Genomic DNA, 18,901 nt, shown 5'->3' with positions numbered 1-18,901 from the left:
GTTTGAACCAATATGATTAAATATATTTGAATTGAACTCAATTAGAGAAGTTAATTCGTATGTTATTCTGTGTTTTAGTTAGAAATAATATTTCATTTGATAATTTATGATAGAAATTTGCAGTCAATCGCTTCGAAACCTCCTTCCTTCGTTATTCGACGTCACGATTGCCTGGCTCGGGTGCACCACTACAAACGCAAACGGTGGGTACCTTTCACCCGGACGTCTTTGTCTGCAGTCCGCGCACCATTTTGAACGCAGTCACCAGAGGCAACCAGCAACACGGCCTCCTTTTACCTGACAGGTACCCATCTTCTAACCAACAAACGATGAGAATTTCTACCAAGCCGGTAAATTTCCTGCATTAAACCGTTCCTAAATTCGTGCATACCTAAAAGTTGTACTCGTTTTCGATTTTTCAGCACCAGCAGAAACGATCGTCCGCCAAGTGAGGAACCAGGCGTAAGTTTTTCCCGTGCAAAAGTGCGAAGCAAAAAAGCGACCAAGCCAAACCTCGTCGAGAAGCGACAGAAGAAAAAAGCGCAGAGTGTGGACAAGTTCTTGTGAGTGGAGTGCTTTTCCTTCCTCATCCCAATTAATTTCAGTACAAACGATATAAGTATTTCACAAAACAATGAGTGGTGCCCGTGTTTATGTCGGCGGACTTCCGTATGATGTCCGGGAGCGCGATTTGGAACGCTTTTTCAAAGGCTACGGAAGAATTACGGAGATTCTGATCAAAAAGGGCTACGGGTTTGTTGAGTTCGAAGATTACCGTGACGCGGACGATGCCGTCTATGAGATGAATGGCAAAAAGCTGCTGGGTGAGAGAGTGACCATCGAACCGGCCAGGGGAACTGCCCGTGGTTCCGGATCGCGTCGTGACCGTGAACGTCGTGGTGGACGTTCCCGTTTCGGTCCTCCATTGCGCACCAAGCATCGCTTGATAGTGGAGAACCTGTCCTCCCGGATCAGCTGGCAGGACCTGAAGGATTATATGCGCCAGGCGGGAGAAGTGACCTATGCCGATGCCCACAGAGATCGGAAGAACGAAGGTGTTGTTGAGTTTGCTACCGCTTCGGAGATGAAGGCCGCCATCAAACAATTGGACGATACGGAACTTAATGGACGTCGCATCCGTTTGCAGGAGGACCGTGGAGGACGTGGTGGTGGTGGCGGCCGCGGAGGTCGTAGCAGATCCCGCTCGGATAGTCGCTCTCGATCTCCATCCAGACGTCGTTCCCGATCGGCATCTCGCTCCCGGTCTCGATCCCGTTCCCGCTCAAAGAGCCGTTCGCAGTCCAAGAATGGCCGGAAATCTCGCTCGCAGAAGCGTGACCGGGATGCATCCCGTTCCAGATCCCGTGATGCTGATCACAAGTCAAAGTCCCGTTCCAAGAGCCGTGATCGTGCTCGTGATGATCGCCGTTCGCGCTCTCGTTCCAAGGTGGAAAAATCACGTTCCCGTTCGGCAAGCCGGTCCCGCTCCAAGGACAAGAAGCCGGAACGTTCCCAGAGCCGTGATCGTGCAGATCGTTCTCGTTCCCGATCGGAACGTCGCTCTCGTTCGCGGTCAAAGTCCAAGGATGCTCGGTCCCGCTCTCGCTCCCGGTCATACTCCCGTTCCAGATCCCGATCCCGCGACAGTCGCTCCCGCTCTCCAGAAAACCGCGGAAGATCCCGCTCGGCTTCGGCCGGTAACAACGATCAGAGTATGGAAGATTAAATGGACATACTTGCGCGATCGAATGCTTTTATTGAATAATGATTACACACAACTTACTGAAACAACAACACTGATGTATAACAATATTTTGATTTGAAATACAACATAACCAACCTAAAAGAAAGCATGTTTTCTTTTACTCTGTACTGTAGGTTTGAGATCCAAATGAAGTAATAAAAAAAACTGTAAAACTGATTTCAATACTGCATTTATTATTGAGAAATCCAAGTCCATGATAGGGACACTTTGTTTGCTAATTATACCCATTTTCTTTACAAAAATCTAGGAATTAACGTGTGGTTTAGTGAAATTTACTATTTAAACATCGCCGCCCTTTAATGTATATCAGTTCCATGTTTGCTGAATTTACGTTAGTCATGAGTAATAATCATTACAATTTAGTGTATAACATATTTGTTCCATACTTCAAGGCGTTTAGTGCATACTTATTAATCATAAAAATAGTGATTAAATGCTCACAACGCCTAGAAGTATATAATCAGGGTGTTTACTACCTAAAAAAACCTGGAATTTTCAGGGAATTTTATTGAACCTCCAAAAAACCTGGAATACTCAGGGAATTTCGATAACAATTAGGGAAATTTCTTCAAGGCAGTATTTCAAGGTAAAATATGTTCGTGACTCACGTCAAAATCCCTCAAAAAATTTCGGCTGCGCCGCTATTAAAACGCTCCTTGAGCTGATTTTCAATAACATCGTGAACAAAGTGAGAACGTATATCGACATGCTTTGTCCTAGGGTTGTAGCTTCCATTTTTGGCTATGGCGATAGCAGATTGATTATCACAGAAAATCTTGATTTGTCTTTCTCCAAAAATTTGCTTCAGCATATTTCTCCACCAAAACGCTTCTTGAATCGTGATAACGCCATATATTCTGCCTCGCACGATGATAAAGCAGGGTGTCTACTACCTGGAAAATCCTGGATAACCTGGAATTATCAGGGAATTTGAATTAAAATCAGGGAAAATATTTTGAGGTAGTAATTCATTGTATAATATGTTCACTACAAAGGGTTTTTGCGTCAAAATCCAGAGATTACCATTACTTTCCAGAATACTCTCTTCAATACAAAAAATTCGGCTGCGCCGCTATCATAACGTTGCTTAAGCTATTCAGTGAGGATCTTTTCAGGTATGGAACTTAATCGCCTTATCTAAACATCAAATATCTTCAGGTATAGGTATTTGATCAGTAAAGGATTCACGTATGTAGGGGTGAGGGGCAGGTTTCTATTTAGAGACTTGGTCTCTATTTTTATTCAAATCTCTAATAAGTCTCTATTTATGATGAACCAATATGGTCTCTAAAGGATCTCTTTTCCCTTGTATTTGATTCTGATGCAAAAGAAACTTTCAGAGCCTGTTACGAGACTATTCAACTAATTCTATCAGAAATTCTTCACATATTTCTAGAGAAAATGTTCCGAGAATTTTCCTTGTGTTTTCTCCAGATATTTCATCTGGAATACTTTCAGGGACTAATACAGGATTCTCTCCAGGAATTCTTCAAGAGATTCCCCTGCCAATTCTACCAGCAATTTTTCAAAGGATGCTTAAGGGACTGTCACCAGAATTTGGTTCAGGACATCCTTGAGCACTTCAACAATACTAACTCCAGTCATTTCCTTAGGGATTACTTTATTTTTTTTTCCAAAGACTGTTCTAGGACTTCCTCGAGATATTTACTGAATTTTCCAGCTGTAACTCTATCAGATTTTCCAAAGATTCCCACATAATATCATCTAAGAAGCCCACAAAGGTTAATTCATAAGCTTTCAGGGATTGTTTTAAGAATTTCTACGCCATTATGTCCACTCTCACTCCAAAGAATTGTTACAAAAATTCCTCGAGTAATTAATCAGTAAATCTATTGAGAACATTTCATAGTCGACCTGTGTTTCGTGATTCAGTTTCTCTATTATTTATTTTTGAAATTTCCTCTGTATTTCATCCAAGGATTACAGTTGTTCCAAACATTCCTCAATTAATCTAATAAAAATACCATAGAATTCTGAAAAGTTCATCTAAGTTACTACTAAAGCGGTTTTTCCAAGAAATCCTCCGATAATTCCTACTCAATTTCGTAGCGATTTAGTTTTTCAAGGAGTTGCTTCACAGAGATTCAATATTGATCTGTTTTTTTTTGTTTCAATAATTTTAGCAATTACTCTTAAGTTCTGTCAAGAGTTTTTCTAAAAATCCTTATTTATCAAGAATGACTTAAGAACTTATACAAGTTTTTTTTAGAGGTTACTCTAATTTGCTGGAAATTCTTCACGAAAAACTCTTGGAAGAATGCTTGGAAAAAATTGTGAAAACTTCATTGAGAAATCTCTAAAATTTACTGGAGGAGTTACTGTTAGTGAAATTTCTTGTTTCTGGAATTTCCTAAGAAATCTTAGAAGCTATCTCTGGAGTAATTTCTCAAGATATCCTTAGAGAAAATCCTAGTCAAAATCTTGAAGAAATTCTGAAGGACAATTATGTAGGAAATCCTGAGAAATCCCTGGAGACATTTCAGGTAGAATATTGCAACATGTTTAAAACGGGAGCCTTTGGACGATGTTCTAGGAAACCGATGGGAGAATCACCAAAAACACCTTGAGGACTAGAGATTTTCTTGAAAAATATCTAAAATTATATATGAGGCAATGCCTTATGGAAACTTCAAGGTAATTTCTGTAATTATTTTTGGAAAAAAAATCAAAATAAAATTCTTGGAGAAATTCCTTGGGAAAATTCTTGAAGTGCTTTTATGGGAAATAATCACTAAATGAAATCCGGGAGAGAAATTCAAATCTCTCAAATTAAAATATCTATCCACTTATCTAATTTGAAAAAATCTTCAGAGTTATATCTGGATCTTTGAGAAAATACCTGAGATTATTGCTGATGAAAATCCTTGAGAAAATCATTGAAAATGCAGTAATACAAACACTATTATTTGTCGTAATGTCTCGAGGAAGTTCAAAAAAAAAAATATATATGCTCAGAGAAATGTCAGGTCTGATTCCATAAAGAATCAGACTTTTTTTCTCCTGGTTCCTGTTAGGTCTCGATTTGTTTTTTTGATTACTGTTTGGTCTCTTCTTACAAGCAAGAGGTTTCTGAATTTGGGATGATACACAAATTATGTCACGCTAAATTTCAATTTGTTCGACCCCCCCCCCCCTTTGTCAGACTTTTTGTATGAGTCCTCCGAAAATTTTGTAAGGCTTGTCACGCTTGGCTCGACCCCCTCCCCCCCTTGGAGCGTGACATAATTTGTGCATGACCCCTTTTCTAATTTCAATACACTTAGCCATGCTTCATGAACAATTCCTAAAATTATTGGAAAATATTCAATTTCGAAAAAAACTATTCTGGATAAGTAATCTGGAATTTAAACAACTTTGAATTATTTTTTTACAATCATAATTTATTCAGAGCTCTTGATAGTTTTCGAATGAAATGCAAACAATTAATCATTCACCTAAATTACCACATTTGTAAATGTTATACAGGCAGGCCCGAATTTAGGGGGGTTCCAAGGGGGCAAATGCCCCGGGCCCCCCGATGAAGGGGGCCTCCCGAGGAATCAAAATTAAGAACAAAAAAACATTTTGAAATACCTTACACTATTTTCTCTTTAGACATTTGGACAAAGAATTCTAACGTTCTTTCTAAAGTCAACATTCCATCGCTGAAAGTCTCGTTAATAAAGACAATTCATTCATTCATTCAACTTTCCAATACTAAAGCTATTTATTTTTTCTTTACCTAATCTAATATGGATTGGTCAATTATTATCCTTCAATATATTACAAAAAAAAAATCATGAATATTAAGCCAAAATTTGATTCTTCTGTAGTAAGTATTAAAAAATTATTTGAATTTAAAAAGCGCTTCACATTTGTGCAGGTTCTTAAAAATAAGGCTAATCCTGTAAAGCACTGCTCTTTATTCAAAGAGTTTATCTGGTTCCTATCAGAACATTAAAATTTAAACATGTTTGCAATTCTAACAAAAAACTAAGAAAGTTAAGGGAAATTATTTTGTCATTATTTTTAAATATTTTTCTATTTTATATTCCATTGTTGATGAAGTTTTCTTTGAATTCAGTAAAGGCTTAGAGTAAAATTTTAATATAATTAATAGAATATACAGTACTGCCAACAATAAAGTACATGAAGACCGATTTTCATACAAAAATGGTCAAGTTTAGGGAACTGTATAACAGCTTCTAATGAACCGATTGATCTGAAAATTGAACTACACCTCATAAATAACTTGGAATTTGATTCATAGGAAATTTATTATTTTCTTTTCAAGATTTTGTAAGCTTTTAAAAATACTATTTTGAGAAAAGTAACAAAATTTTCAAAGATAAATATTTGATGAATATATGAAGCCAATGATTTCATCGTTGCCTTTCTTGTTGCACGAGAGCTTGTTATTGATCGATCCCTTCAAATATCGGAAAATCCTTTTGACGGCCGCCCAATATTTTGGACCTGGATTGCTACTAAATTGACTAACTGCGTTGACTGCATAGCAAATATCCGGACGCGTGACTTGTGATATTTATTGCAAACATCCAACAGCTTCTTTGTATGGAACCTTTTTCATTTCTTCCTTTTTTCCTCTGATTTCGGGGTCATTGACTTGTCCAAACGCTCGCTAGGTTCGAATGGTGTTGAAACGGGATGACTATTTGAGAAAATTTAATCTGTCCAGTACGTCTTCAATATATTTACGTTGGTCTAACAATAATTCCCCTCGTTCCTCATTCCTGGTGATTTGTAGTCCTAAGCAATACTTCGCTTGACCTAAATCCTTCATGCGAAATCGGTTACACAAGAATTTCTCCAAGCGTTTCTTCATTTTTGTGTCATTAGTGAATATAAGAAAATAGTCTACGTAAAGCAAGGATCCGATTTTGATTGCTCCAGTCCAAATTCTCGTAACGTTTTATGGAATCAGCCATATTCTACTAGATTGCTTGAGGCCGTAAAGCGATCTTTGAAGTCGGCACACCTTCGTCGGATCCGTTACAAATCCCTCTGGCTGCTGCATATGGATTACTTCATTGTTCAGCTTACCTTGTAGAAATGCTGTGATTGCATCCATTTGATCTATCTCCAAATCAAATTTTACCGCTAATGCCATCAAATATCGTAATGTCGAATATCACACTACCGGAGCGTACACTTCATCATAGTCGATGCCTGCCCAACTAACAATTCAGAGCCACAAACAAGCATGCATGTTTAATTATTGTTCAATAATGGTAATGGCAGCTGAATAAAAAATTTGCTCTATAAAGAGCTGAGAAGGTGCTTTTTTAACACAAACTAAGATCAATGTTCAACGTTATGCATTAGAATGAACAAAAGTTGAATCGCCACTTATTAAACGTTTCCAAAGATTCTCATTCGACTAGTCAAGATTGTTCTACAAATGAGCTGAACAAGACATGTTTCCCCCAATTAAAATGCCAATATTCCACTAAACAAATGTATATGTATAAAAGGATATTCAGAAGATGAACTAACGTTTTACTTGCGTCGCACTTCAGCTATTCCCACATGTTCAACATAAGCATGAATAAGAGCTGAATAAATATCTTATAAAATCCTAATTCAGCTTCAGTATATTATAAGAACAGTTGATCCAATAGAGGCCAAAATGACGATTAACAAACACATTGTTCAGCAATAAATAAGCCTTGTAAAAGCGATCACACACTGAGAACAGCGTTGCGGTTGAAAATACTATATCAGAGGGTTAAATTAAATACACAACGCCACTTGATTTGTGCAGACTAAATTCGCATTTATTTAGAATATTTTGTGCGTTCAATTTTACCATGGCACCATTTGTATGGTAAAAATTACTATATCATGGTTAAAAACTTGCAGCAGACTAGAATCGAACCGAGGATCTGGCGATTGTCAAGCGCGAACGCTAGCCGTTCGGCTATCGACGCGGTTGGATTGAGAGGGAACAAAACGCAAATAAAAAGCGTTCATGATAGCTCAATCGTGGTTGGAATAGTAAATTTAAAAACACGTTCATGGTTCTCATTACTGCAACGCTTGTTTCAGTGCACTATAGCTAAATTTCATAAAATGGACAAAATATCCGAAATTCAAGTTGAGTTCCGAATTCACTTCAAAGCTCATAAATTATGCTTTCTTAAAACTTTTGAAATAGCTGTTCAGAAAATAAACATGGTCAGTCTCCAGAAATGCAGAATTATTGTGAAAAACAAAAATAAACATTTAAGCTAAGTACTCCGAGTAGGAGCAAAGTACTGACAAACAAAGCGTGATATTGACTTGATTGACATAAGAGATAAAATATCTGAAGACAATATCAAAATTTTGTTCCTGAAACTTCTAAACCTATGAAAAATTTGATGTACGCAGACCTAATGAATAGCTCGCAGCTATTGGTAAAATCTTGCAGAATCTAAATATGACATGCCAATTTTGTTCTAGCAGTTTATTTTAGATATCATTTCCAGATATTTTATATCATATATCTATCAAGTTAATATCACTTTTAGCTATCCATATTATATTTTCTATTGCTAAGCTTTTTTCACCTGCTCGGGATGTTTTTCCGTACAAGAAAAATGGAAATTTCTCTGACAGAATTGATTAAATAAATTTCTATAGCCAGCTACATTTGAAATGACATTTCTTCACAACTGAATAAATACTGCGCTCTAAGAAAAATGATTTACTTGGCCATTTCCTAAAATAAAAATCGCATCAAGATATTCGAATATTTTTCTATTCAGGTGGGTTCTGAGGACTAATCCTTCAAATGATTCAAATATATTCATACAGAGAACTTTTACTTCAATGCATATGTAATAGGTTTATGAAAAATGCAAATAAAAAAATAATCAAACTATAATTTATAAAATTATTCAAATTAATTAATCAGTTTTGAACAAACTAAAACTTATTATGAAATTACATTAATCATTTCAGACTGTTTTTACTTTGTGTAAATAAACATTATTTTGACCAACATCGACATAATTTTTTTCACTGTGCGCTAAAAATAGCCGACTGAACTCAGCTTGGATCAGCACTAAACAGCAGCTGAATAATATGCTTGTTCAGTTGTAGATTAGCGTACCATGTGTTGATGACAAGTTGTCGAATAGAAGCTCGAACATGGTCAATATTTAGCTATGAGAAGTTTATATTTTGCACTGGACGGTATAATCATCAATTCTAGGATGGCGCAGATGGCGAGGCATACCGCTGACGATTGGAAGGTCTCGAGTTCGAATCCAGTATACAGGCGATTTTGAAATAAGATGGATTTACTATCATAATAATAGTGCACACTACATTTATAAAGTGCCTAGAAAAATATTTTTTTGTTTTTATTAGTCTTTAATTATTTTTAGACCAGCCGTATAAAAGCTGAACTAAATGCTTGTAAAACGTTTTTAAAGCTAAAAAATAAAGTTGGTATTCAACGACATGCTTTAAAGTTTCTCCAAATTTGTGTGAACAATGCTTTAACAAAGGTTGGCCATGGAAATTATTAAAATGTTATAAAACATGATGCTGGATAAAACTGCCATAATGGTGTTTGTTAAATGAGTGAATGTTAGTTGGGTGGCCTCTGTGAGCATCCTTTGACCACTAAACGTGCCTTATAAAAGTCAACTTTTCTATCTGGTCCATTTATTCTTGATGGCCTTTGCTCCGTCTGGTAAGTCTTCCAGGATCCACGTTTGAGCCATAGCTTCCGGTCTGGTCTGCACAATGCCTCTTCATAGATGGTTGGATCGCTCATTGACTCGATACTGTCCATTGTAGAGTTACCGTTTGAGTTTCTGGCCGTCACTGTGGGTTTTGAGATACAATTTGGCCAGTATACGTACTATATGTTATAAAATCATTATACTTGCCTGGGTGGCGGTGCTCCCGACCGCTGCGTCTAAACTCATGCTCTTGGAAAGCTGGTCTAACTGATTGCGGTGGGAGCGCAATCTCGTCGCTAGCATCTTCAAAATCGTTCCCTGAACTGCTGCTGGTATCGCTAGAATCTTCCCCATCATCATTTGCTGCATTGGATATCTCTTCTTCATTTGCTATCGGTTCAATTTCATTTACCTGTTCTCCTTCCAGCATCTCTGGGGCTCGCAGTTCGTCAATCACGTCAGAAAATTCAATTTCCAAAAAATCTACCTTATCATCTCTGTTGGCTATTTCTCCATTGCATTGATCTTCATTGAGTATCTTCACATCTCTGCTAATAATAATCTCTCCATTCTCCGGGTTGTACGGTCGGTAGCCTTTAACATCATCTGCATAACCGACGAATACACATTTCGTTGATTACGGATCCAACTTCAACCTTTTCTGTTTCGGAACATGCACCATGGCAACAGAACCAAAAATCTTCAAATGTCCAACATACGGCTTCTTATTCGTCCACGCTTCTTCTGAAGTTTTACCATGTAACGTTCGTGTTGGGCTGCGATTGATCAAATATACCGCAGTATTCACAGCTTCAGCCCAAAATTTCTTCTGAATTATTGCGTCATTCAACATGCTTCGAGCTTTCTCCAGAATTGTTCTATTCATTCTTTCCGCCACTCCGTTCTGTTCTGGTGTGTACGGACAAGATTTCTGATGCCGGATACCATCACGCCTTAAACTTTCTTCAAACCGACCGTTGATAAATTCTCGTCCATTGTCGCTTCTTAAAATTTTCAACTTGAAACCAGTTTGTCGTTCAACCATTGCTTTAAAATCTTCGTAAGCTTCATATACTTGATTTTTGGTCCGCAGGGTATACACAAAAACTTTCCTAGTTGCATCATCAATAAAACTAACGAAATATCGACTACCGGCCAACGAAGGTACTTCAAATGGTCCGCATAAATCCGTATGTACGAGCTCCAACGGCTTGCTTGCTCTGGATTCACTGTTTGGAAATGGGTCTCGGGAATGTTTGCCTTGAAAACATGCTACGCAATTCAAATTCTCCATCTTGTTCAATTCGAAGCCAGTGATCATCTGCTTCAGTTGTTTCAAACTCTACACATTCAGGTGACCAAGGCTTCGATGCCATACTTCCAACTCACTTGATAAAAAAGGCATTTTGTACCTGCCGATTCAATCTATATAATCCTCCTTCGGCTGTTCCCGACGCAAAAACTTGTCCATTTTCATCCAGCACTGTTCAGTCACTTGCTGTGAACTACACCGTGAAACCTTTGCTGCATATCTTGCTGACTGACAAAAGATTAGCTGCAAAATCCGGAACCTGTAGGACTTCTTGTACATCCACAGGGTCTTCAACACAATCCAGACTAATGACGCCTTTGACTCTGGGCATCATACTGGTTCTGTTCGCCGTACTAACTTGACAAGAAATCTCCTGCTTACCGTGTAGATTCCATCCAGGTTTTGCCATGTGTGTGGTGGCACCAGAGTCGAAATACCAGTTTCCTTGGCCCACGTCACCGACTGCCAAAACAGCGCACATTGCTCGTCCCTTGCTGCTCTTCTAGTTAGGCTTCTCGGGACAATTTGCCGCGTAATGTCCTACCTTCTGACAATTATAGCATATCTCAACAATTATAGCGATCCTCTTTGACTCTTTTGATTGCTTTTTACGACGTTGGGATTGGTGTTCTCGTCCCGCTCCACTGTAGAAGGCTTCCTCATCTCTTGCGCTTCGTGGTCCATGTTTCACCTTAACGTCTTGCAGGATTTTCGCTTTCACTGCATCTGCCATCAAAGCTTGTTCAGACGCTTCTAAACCCATCACCATCGGGGCATAATACTTGGGTAGTCCCATCAATAATGGAGACGCCAACCACTCATCGGCTACGGGGAACTTGATTTCTGCTAGCTTGTGACTTGTTGAGAACAACGCATCCACTTTTGCTTTCGTACTTTCAAAATTCTCCAACCGTATCGACGTTAGTTGCTGCAACAAACCAATCCTCCGATAAATCCCATCGTCTTGAAATACTGACTTCAACTTGTTCCAGGCTTCTTGTGCGTCTTTCGCATCCATGACTAGACTGTAGTTAGTGTAGAATAAGAGAGCGATGCAATAAATAGATATGAAAAATGATAAATTATGTTGAAATACTTTTCCTGGTGAAAGAATCATAAATCATCTTGAATTAGAAACCCTCATGAATATGCCTTTACTCGGGAACGAAAACGGTCAATTATTTCTCCAATTTGTTTCTTCTTCATTGCTTCATTTTGCTTGCTTCTGATTGGTCGTAATAACTTGTTTTCTGATTGGCCGATGTAACTCGTTTCTTATTGGTTTTCGCTGCTTGTTTCTGATTGGCCGTTGTTCATCCGCCATGCTATATAAAGCGATGGCATTGCTCGGTCAAGCTCATTCATCAGTGTAACGTTGTGAGTGACACATATCAGCAGCAGCAGTAGCAGAGAACGGGAGAAAAGCAGAGAAACCAGTCGGCGAGAAACCAGCAGCAGCGGAGCGGCGAAAAGTGAGCTGAGCCACACAGTGACACATTGTCGGAGCGAGCTGGTGGCAAAGCGGTACAGTGAGGCATAGCGATATAGTGACGCACACTGATACAGTGAGTATTGCGGTAAACTAAACGGCCCTTTTTTAGGGCCACAAGTTATTAAGAGAAAATAGTTCAAAATGCAACAGTTCTTTTTAGAGCTACCAGTTGTTAAGAAAACAATCCTAAACGGCCCTTTTTCAGGGCCACGAGTTATTAAGAGAAACCAGTTCACAATGCAACAGTTCTTTTTAGAGCTACAAGTTGTTAAGAAAAAAAAAAAAAATAAAAATCCTAAACGGCCCTTTTTCAGGGCCACGATCAAGCGGATTCAACAGTAGCGGATACCAAAAGGAGCCTATCCACCATTTCCGGTTACGACAATGGCGCAGCCGGTAGCGAAGTCGACCCGGAGGAAAATGTGATAAGGTGAGTAAAAGTAGAAGCAGTTAGTGAATAGTAGGAATCTGATCCCGAAGATTATTGAAATAAATGGACCTCGATTGGAAAGGCGAGTGTCTATATTTGACCCCGATTGGAAAGGCGGGTGTTATGAATTCAGACCCCGATAGGAAAGGCGGGTGTCATAAATCTGGACTCCGATTGGAAAGACGGGTGTCATGAATTAATTAGACCTTGGAACATGATCGAAAATGGAGATCAAGTAGAAAAAAATTATTCTCGTGCGAAGTGTTGATTTATAGCATGAATCTAAGGAGAGTGTTGTTTCATTCTACAGGATTACCAGACGGAAAATTACGAAAAAGCACTTGGCTGACGAATTATCCAGAATGAAAGCAGAACTGGAGAGAACACGGCTGGAGAACGAGGAACTGAATCGAATGTTGGAAGATAAAGAACAAGATCAGAACGAATTCTGTGAAGCGAGATCGAGTACGATGCGTGAAAGCCAGACTGCCGCAAATGAGACCTTGCTCAGTACGATGAACAATATGTCCTTGAGCACCCTCAACATTCCCGAGTGTGTACCAACAGCGGGCGAAGCAGAGTTGAACAAGCGAGATTACGACCATTGGAAAAACGTTTTGGATGCATCCATGCATCTAATCCAAGCTACTGACGAATCGACGAAAATCTATCTGTTCCGCATCAAAGCTGGATCGTTGTTGCTTGAACTACTCGATGGTACCACAACTCAGCAAGGAATGCCTGACGAAAAGCAGTTGCCCTACTCAAACGCAATTGCACGGTTGGATGCTCACTTTGGTTCCAGAGCCTACATGCTATCACAGCGGAGCAAATTGGCAAATATGGTACAACGGAGCGGAGAGCTGAACGTCCAATACGTGAAAAGGGTGGCAGCAGCGGCAAAACTGTGTTCTTACAAATCTGATGAAGAATTCGAAGCTATTTCGCGAACTGTGACAAGAGGATCTACCGATAGTCGGGTGAGAACACTCGCCTACAGAGTCCTAATCGATGGAGGTTCTTTGAACGAGTTGATTGACCAAGTACGCATCCGAGAAGTTGAACTGGAGAACGAAAATGACTACCGTAGACTACACCAGCAGCAGTCCGCTACTGTGGCAGCCGTTTCGTATCATCCGGGCGACCATGTTCAGCGACAACGTGGTTCGTTTGATGCATCCAGAGGATACAACGGTGGACGTGGTAGAGGAAATTTTTCCCGTGGTCCCATGCGAAACCAACGGCGTGGCAGATCGTGCTGGAGGTGTTTGAGTATGTACCATGCAGCCGAAGATTGTTTCCATACCGATAAAGTATGTCGTAATTGCAATCGCCGAGGACACATTGCTCGAGCTTGCTCGATTCAAGTCAAACAGGAACCGCGTAAACGAAACTGGACGGGAGAAGAACCAGAGCCACCGACGAAGATTGCGATGATCCAGAAAACGGAAGATGTTGAAGAAGACTCGAAGGTAAACGATACAAGTAATGTTTAAGATTTTGAAGTTGAGTTTTATTTTATGTTTGCTTTTGAATTCACTGATTAAAACTGATTTATAAATGACTGAATTTCTGAAATAAACCCAAATGCAACAGAAAATAATGTTTGAAAATAATGGTGAACTATTACAGGTGACACAAAATATACAACGAGATCAAGGAACGTCGGCCATTGACAGAGTCGTATCTAATGTCCCAGATGAAAAAGCGGCTCATGTCACGGCATATGTGGCTGGGATAAAGGTTCCATTTTTTATTGACTCTGGTGCACAGGTCAATACAATCACATCGGAATCGTTCAATGCTATTCTTCAGAATGAAACATCCAAGAAGAGCTTGCACGAGCTACAATACGGATCTGATAAAGTCCTGCGCGCATATGCAACCCAGGGAAAGATTGACGTGATAGCGACTTTTTCGGCAGAGCTTTTTGTTTCGGACGAAAGGCCAACGACAGTTGAAAAATTTTACGTTGTACGTGAATCGAGGGCACTTCTTGGATTCAACACTGCCGTCCGCTATAGTTTGCTGGCAGTGGGTATAGACGTTCCAGTAGTCGGAATGGATTCTGAATGGCGATGTGAATTTTCTATACGACACCTGCACGCAGTTTCCTCCCGGGAATTCCCGAAGTTCAACGTTCCTCCAGTTAAGCTGAGCTATGATAAATCGATGCCTCCTTCGAGAAACGTCTATACGCACATTCCGGCAGCCTTCAAAGATTTGACGAAGCAAAAGTTGAATGAGCTGCTAGAAAGTGGTATTATTGAAAAGGTGACGAAAGATATGGATAGAAGCTTTTGTTCTTCCTTGCTAGTGATACCGAAAGCAAAATCAGATATTCGCCTCGTTGTCGATTTACGCGGCCCCAACAAATGTATCATCAGAACACCTTTCAGAATGCCAACATTCGAGTCAATATTGTTGCAGTTGCACGGTGCGCAATATTTTTCCACGATTGATTTAAAGAACGCCTTCTTCCACATTGAGCTCGAGGAGAATTCAAGGCATCTCACGAACTTTTTTGCTGGAGAAGCACTTTACAGATGATGTCGACTTCCGTTTGGGCTTACAAACGCCCCGGATATATTCCAGGAGGTTATGCAAACCGTAATTCTGGAGGATTGCGAAGGGACTGTGAACTATCTGGATGATGTAATGATATTCGGACGGACAAAAGAAGAGCACGATCGTAATCTTCAAAACGTCTTGAAAAGGCTTCAAGAACATAACGTAATGATTAACCAAGAGAAATGTTCTTTCGGAAAGGAGATAGTGACGTTCTTGGGATTCCGAGTATCTAACGAAGGTTGGCAAATTGAGGACGAGAAAATCAGTGCAATTAAGGATGCAAGGAAGCCTGAATCAACCGCGGAGGTGAAAAGTTTTTTGGGCCTTGTTACGTTTATCGACCGGTTCATTCCGCAGAGGGCTGATAAAACTCTTCATTTGCGACAGCTGTCCAATGCACACGATTTTTATTGGAACCAGGACCTGGAAGATGAATTTGAATACCTGAGGAGCAGTTCTTGGAAACATATCAAGACACTAGGCTACTATAGTCGAGACGACGAGACCGAACTATATGTGGATGCATCACCTCATGGACTAGGAGCCGTTTTGGTCCAATATGATGCAAAATCTAAGCCTCGTATCATTTCCTGTGCTTCTAAGGCGTTGACGGTAGCAGAAAAAAAATATCCGCAAACACAAAAGGAAGCTTTGGCCATGGTCTGGGCCGTTGAACGGTTTTCTGTATACCTTTTGAACATCAGCTTTACGATTCGGACCGATGCAGAATCAAACGAATTCATTTTCGGAGGATCACATAGAATCGGCAAGAGAGCTGTATCAAGAGCTGAGGCATGGGCTTTAAGACTACAGCCGTACAACTTTAAGGTACGTACATTTGCATTTACAGTAAAGATTATTGTTAAGTTGTATTTCATGTAGGTTGTTCGTGTACCAGGAGAAATGAACATGGCTGACGCATTATCTCGCCTTGTCAAAGAATCACAATCACTCGAATCGTTTGATGATTCCAATGAAAAGCATCTTTTGTATTTCCTGGATACTGGGACGGTGGAATTCACTTGGGAAGATATCGAGATTGAAGCTGAAAAAGACGCAGAGCTAAATCGTGTTCGAGAAGCAATCAGAGACAATCGATGGGACAAATCTCTCAAGCGATATGAAGCGGAAGCTAAGAATTTGAGAGTTCTTGGAGGTCTGGTTTTCATGAACGACCGAGTGATTTTACCGTACGCTCTTCGTGATGGAGCGCTAAATTCCGCCCACCAAGGACACATGGGTGCGGCATCGATGAAAAAGATACTCAGGAACTATTTCTGGTGGCCATGCATGTCCAAAGAGGTGGAAAGATTTGTAGAAGGTTGTGAAACCTGTTTCCGGCTATCTAGGAAGAATCCACCCATCCCATTGACTTGTCGTGAACTCCCCGAAGGTCCGTGGGAGATTCTCCAAATTGATTTTTTCTCGTTCAAGGACTGTGGATCAGGAGAATTTCTTGTCGTAGTAGATACGTATTCGCGATATCTACACGTCATTGAAATGAAAAACACAGATGCTGACAGCACTAACGCAGCGTTGTGCAAAGTTTTTGAAGTTTGGGGATATCCTATTGCAATTCACAGCGACAATGGCCCGCCGTTTCAAGGCGACAAGTTTGTCAAAACGTGGGAAAACCGAGGCGTGAAAATAAGAAAATCGATCCCATTGAGTGCTCAGTCAAATGGAGCTGTTGAGCGTCAAAATAAAGGATTAAAAGACGCTTTGACCGCGGCTAAGCTTGATAACGTGAACTGGAAAAAGGCCCTAGAACAGTATTTGCATATGCATAACAAGGTCCGGCCGTTGTCGCGATTGGGCGTCACACCATTTGAGCTACTTGTAGGTTGGAGATTCAGAGGAACATTTCCCTATCTATGGGAAAACCTACCCTCGGAGCAAATCGATCGGACAGATATACGCGAAAAAGATGCGGTAACAAAACTTGACAGTAAACAATACGCGGATCTGATTAGAGGAGCCAAAGAATCGGAAATTGCGGTAGGAGATAGGGTTCTGCTGGCTCAAAATACAAGACAGAAAGGAGAACCGATGTTCTCAGAAGACCGTTTCACCGTTCTAACAAGAGAAGGTGCAAAAGTTGTGGTACAAAGCGATAGAGGTGTACAATACTCAAGAAATGTACAAGATATTAAGAAAGTACCCATCATGCTGCGCGAGACTGGGGATGAAGAGTCGACAGATGGAGGAGAACATCCTGCTGAAGCTGAATTGCCTGATGTTCCAATAGTACCGTCGGAATCGGAAATATCAGTCGAAAAACCAAAGCGGTTGCGGAAGAAACCCTCTCGTTTCAATGACATGATTTTGTTTTATGTATACGATTAGAGAGTAGAGAAGTAGAGCATTGTAGAATAAGAGAGCGATGCAATAAATAGATATGAAAAATGATAAATTATGTTGAAATACTTTTCCTGGTGAAAGAATCATAAATCATCTTGAATTAGAAACCCTCATGAATATGCCTTTACTCGGGAACGAAAACGGTCAATTATTTCTCCAATTTGTTTCTTCTTCATTGCTTCATTTTGCTTGCTTCTGATTGGTCGTAATAACTTGTTTTCTGATTGGCCGATGTAACTCGTTTCTTATTGGTTTTCGCTGCTTGTTTCTGATTGGCCGTTGTTCATCCGCCATGCTATATAAAGCGATGGCATTGCTCGGTCAAGCTCATTCATCAGTGTAACGTTGTGAGTGACACATATCAGCAGCAGCAGTAGCAGAGAACGGGAGAAAAGCAGAGAAACCAGTCGGCGAGAAACCAGCAGCAGCGGAGCGGCGAAAAGTGAGCTGAGCCACACAGTGACACATTGTCGGAGCGAGCTGGTGGCAAAGCGGTACAGTGAGGCATAGCGATATAGTGACGCACACTGATACAGTGAGTATTGCGGTAAACTAAACGGCCCTTTTTTAGGGCCACAAGTTATTAAGAGAAAATAGTTCAAAATGCAACAGTTCTTTTTAGAGCTACCAGTTGTTAAGAAAACAATCCTAAACGGCCCTTTTTCAGGGCCACGAGTTATTAAGAGAAACCAGTTCACAATGCAACAGTTCTTTTTAGAGCTACAAGTTGTTAAGAAAAAAAAAAAAATAAAAATCCTAAACGGCCCTTTTTCAGGGCCACGATCAAGCGGATTCAACAGTAGCGGATACCAAAAGGAGCCTATCCACCATGTCCGGTTACGACAGTTAGTATTTTCGAGACTGAGACAAATAGTTGATAACGCTCGCATTTGAATATCTTCATCGACGATTTGACCCTCCTTTAGCATAATAGCGCACCAGGAACCTTCACGTATTAAGGTCATCTTCATGGCGAATGCCCATGACGCGTAATTTTCTCGGCCTTTGAGCTTCTCGATCGAAAGAGATATGCTATTACTACCAGTCGCACGCACCACTCTCGTATCCACAGTACTTTCTGCCCTTGATCCAGATTGAACTGCACCGGAAACTGCATCTCCAGATCCTCCGCTACCAGCGCTCGAGAACATCTTCACAATTACCGTTTGATAAACTTAAAACTTCTTCAGGACTAGGGTCGATGTACCAATAGCCGCATAGCTAAGAACAAAAAATCATAGAAAATCGAAAAATAACGCTAGCTACATTATTT

At 40.1% G+C, this 18,901-nt stretch overlaps 2 protein-coding genes across 2 annotated transcripts in view; one reads left to right on the top strand and one right to left on the bottom strand.

Moving 5' to 3' along the window:
• LOC5566602 (matrix metalloproteinase-2) overlaps window positions 1-18,901 on the bottom strand; it is a 269,084-nt gene that overhangs the window by 145,979 nt on the left and 104,204 nt on the right. The window lies entirely within an intron of this gene.
• LOC110679868 (serine-arginine protein 55-like) lies at window positions 206-1,921 on the top strand. Its single transcript, XM_021855869.1, has 2 exons — window positions 206-350; window positions 423-1,921. Exon 2 carries the CDS (start codon window positions 635-637, stop codon window positions 1,724-1,726), a length of 1,092 nt encoding a protein of 363 aa, XP_021711561.1. The 5' UTR covers window positions 206-350; window positions 423-634; the 3' UTR covers window positions 1,727-1,921.

The sequence above is a fragment of the Aedes aegypti genome, chromosome 3 (genome assembly GCF_002204515.2).
Source record: "Aedes aegypti strain LVP_AGWG chromosome 3, AaegL5.0 Primary Assembly, whole genome shotgun sequence".
Classification (NCBI taxonomy): domain Eukaryota; kingdom Metazoa; phylum Arthropoda; class Insecta; order Diptera; family Culicidae; genus Aedes; species Aedes aegypti.
The sequence above is the reverse complement of the archived record's forward strand: the minus strand, read 5'-3'. Positions and strand labels throughout refer to the sequence as shown.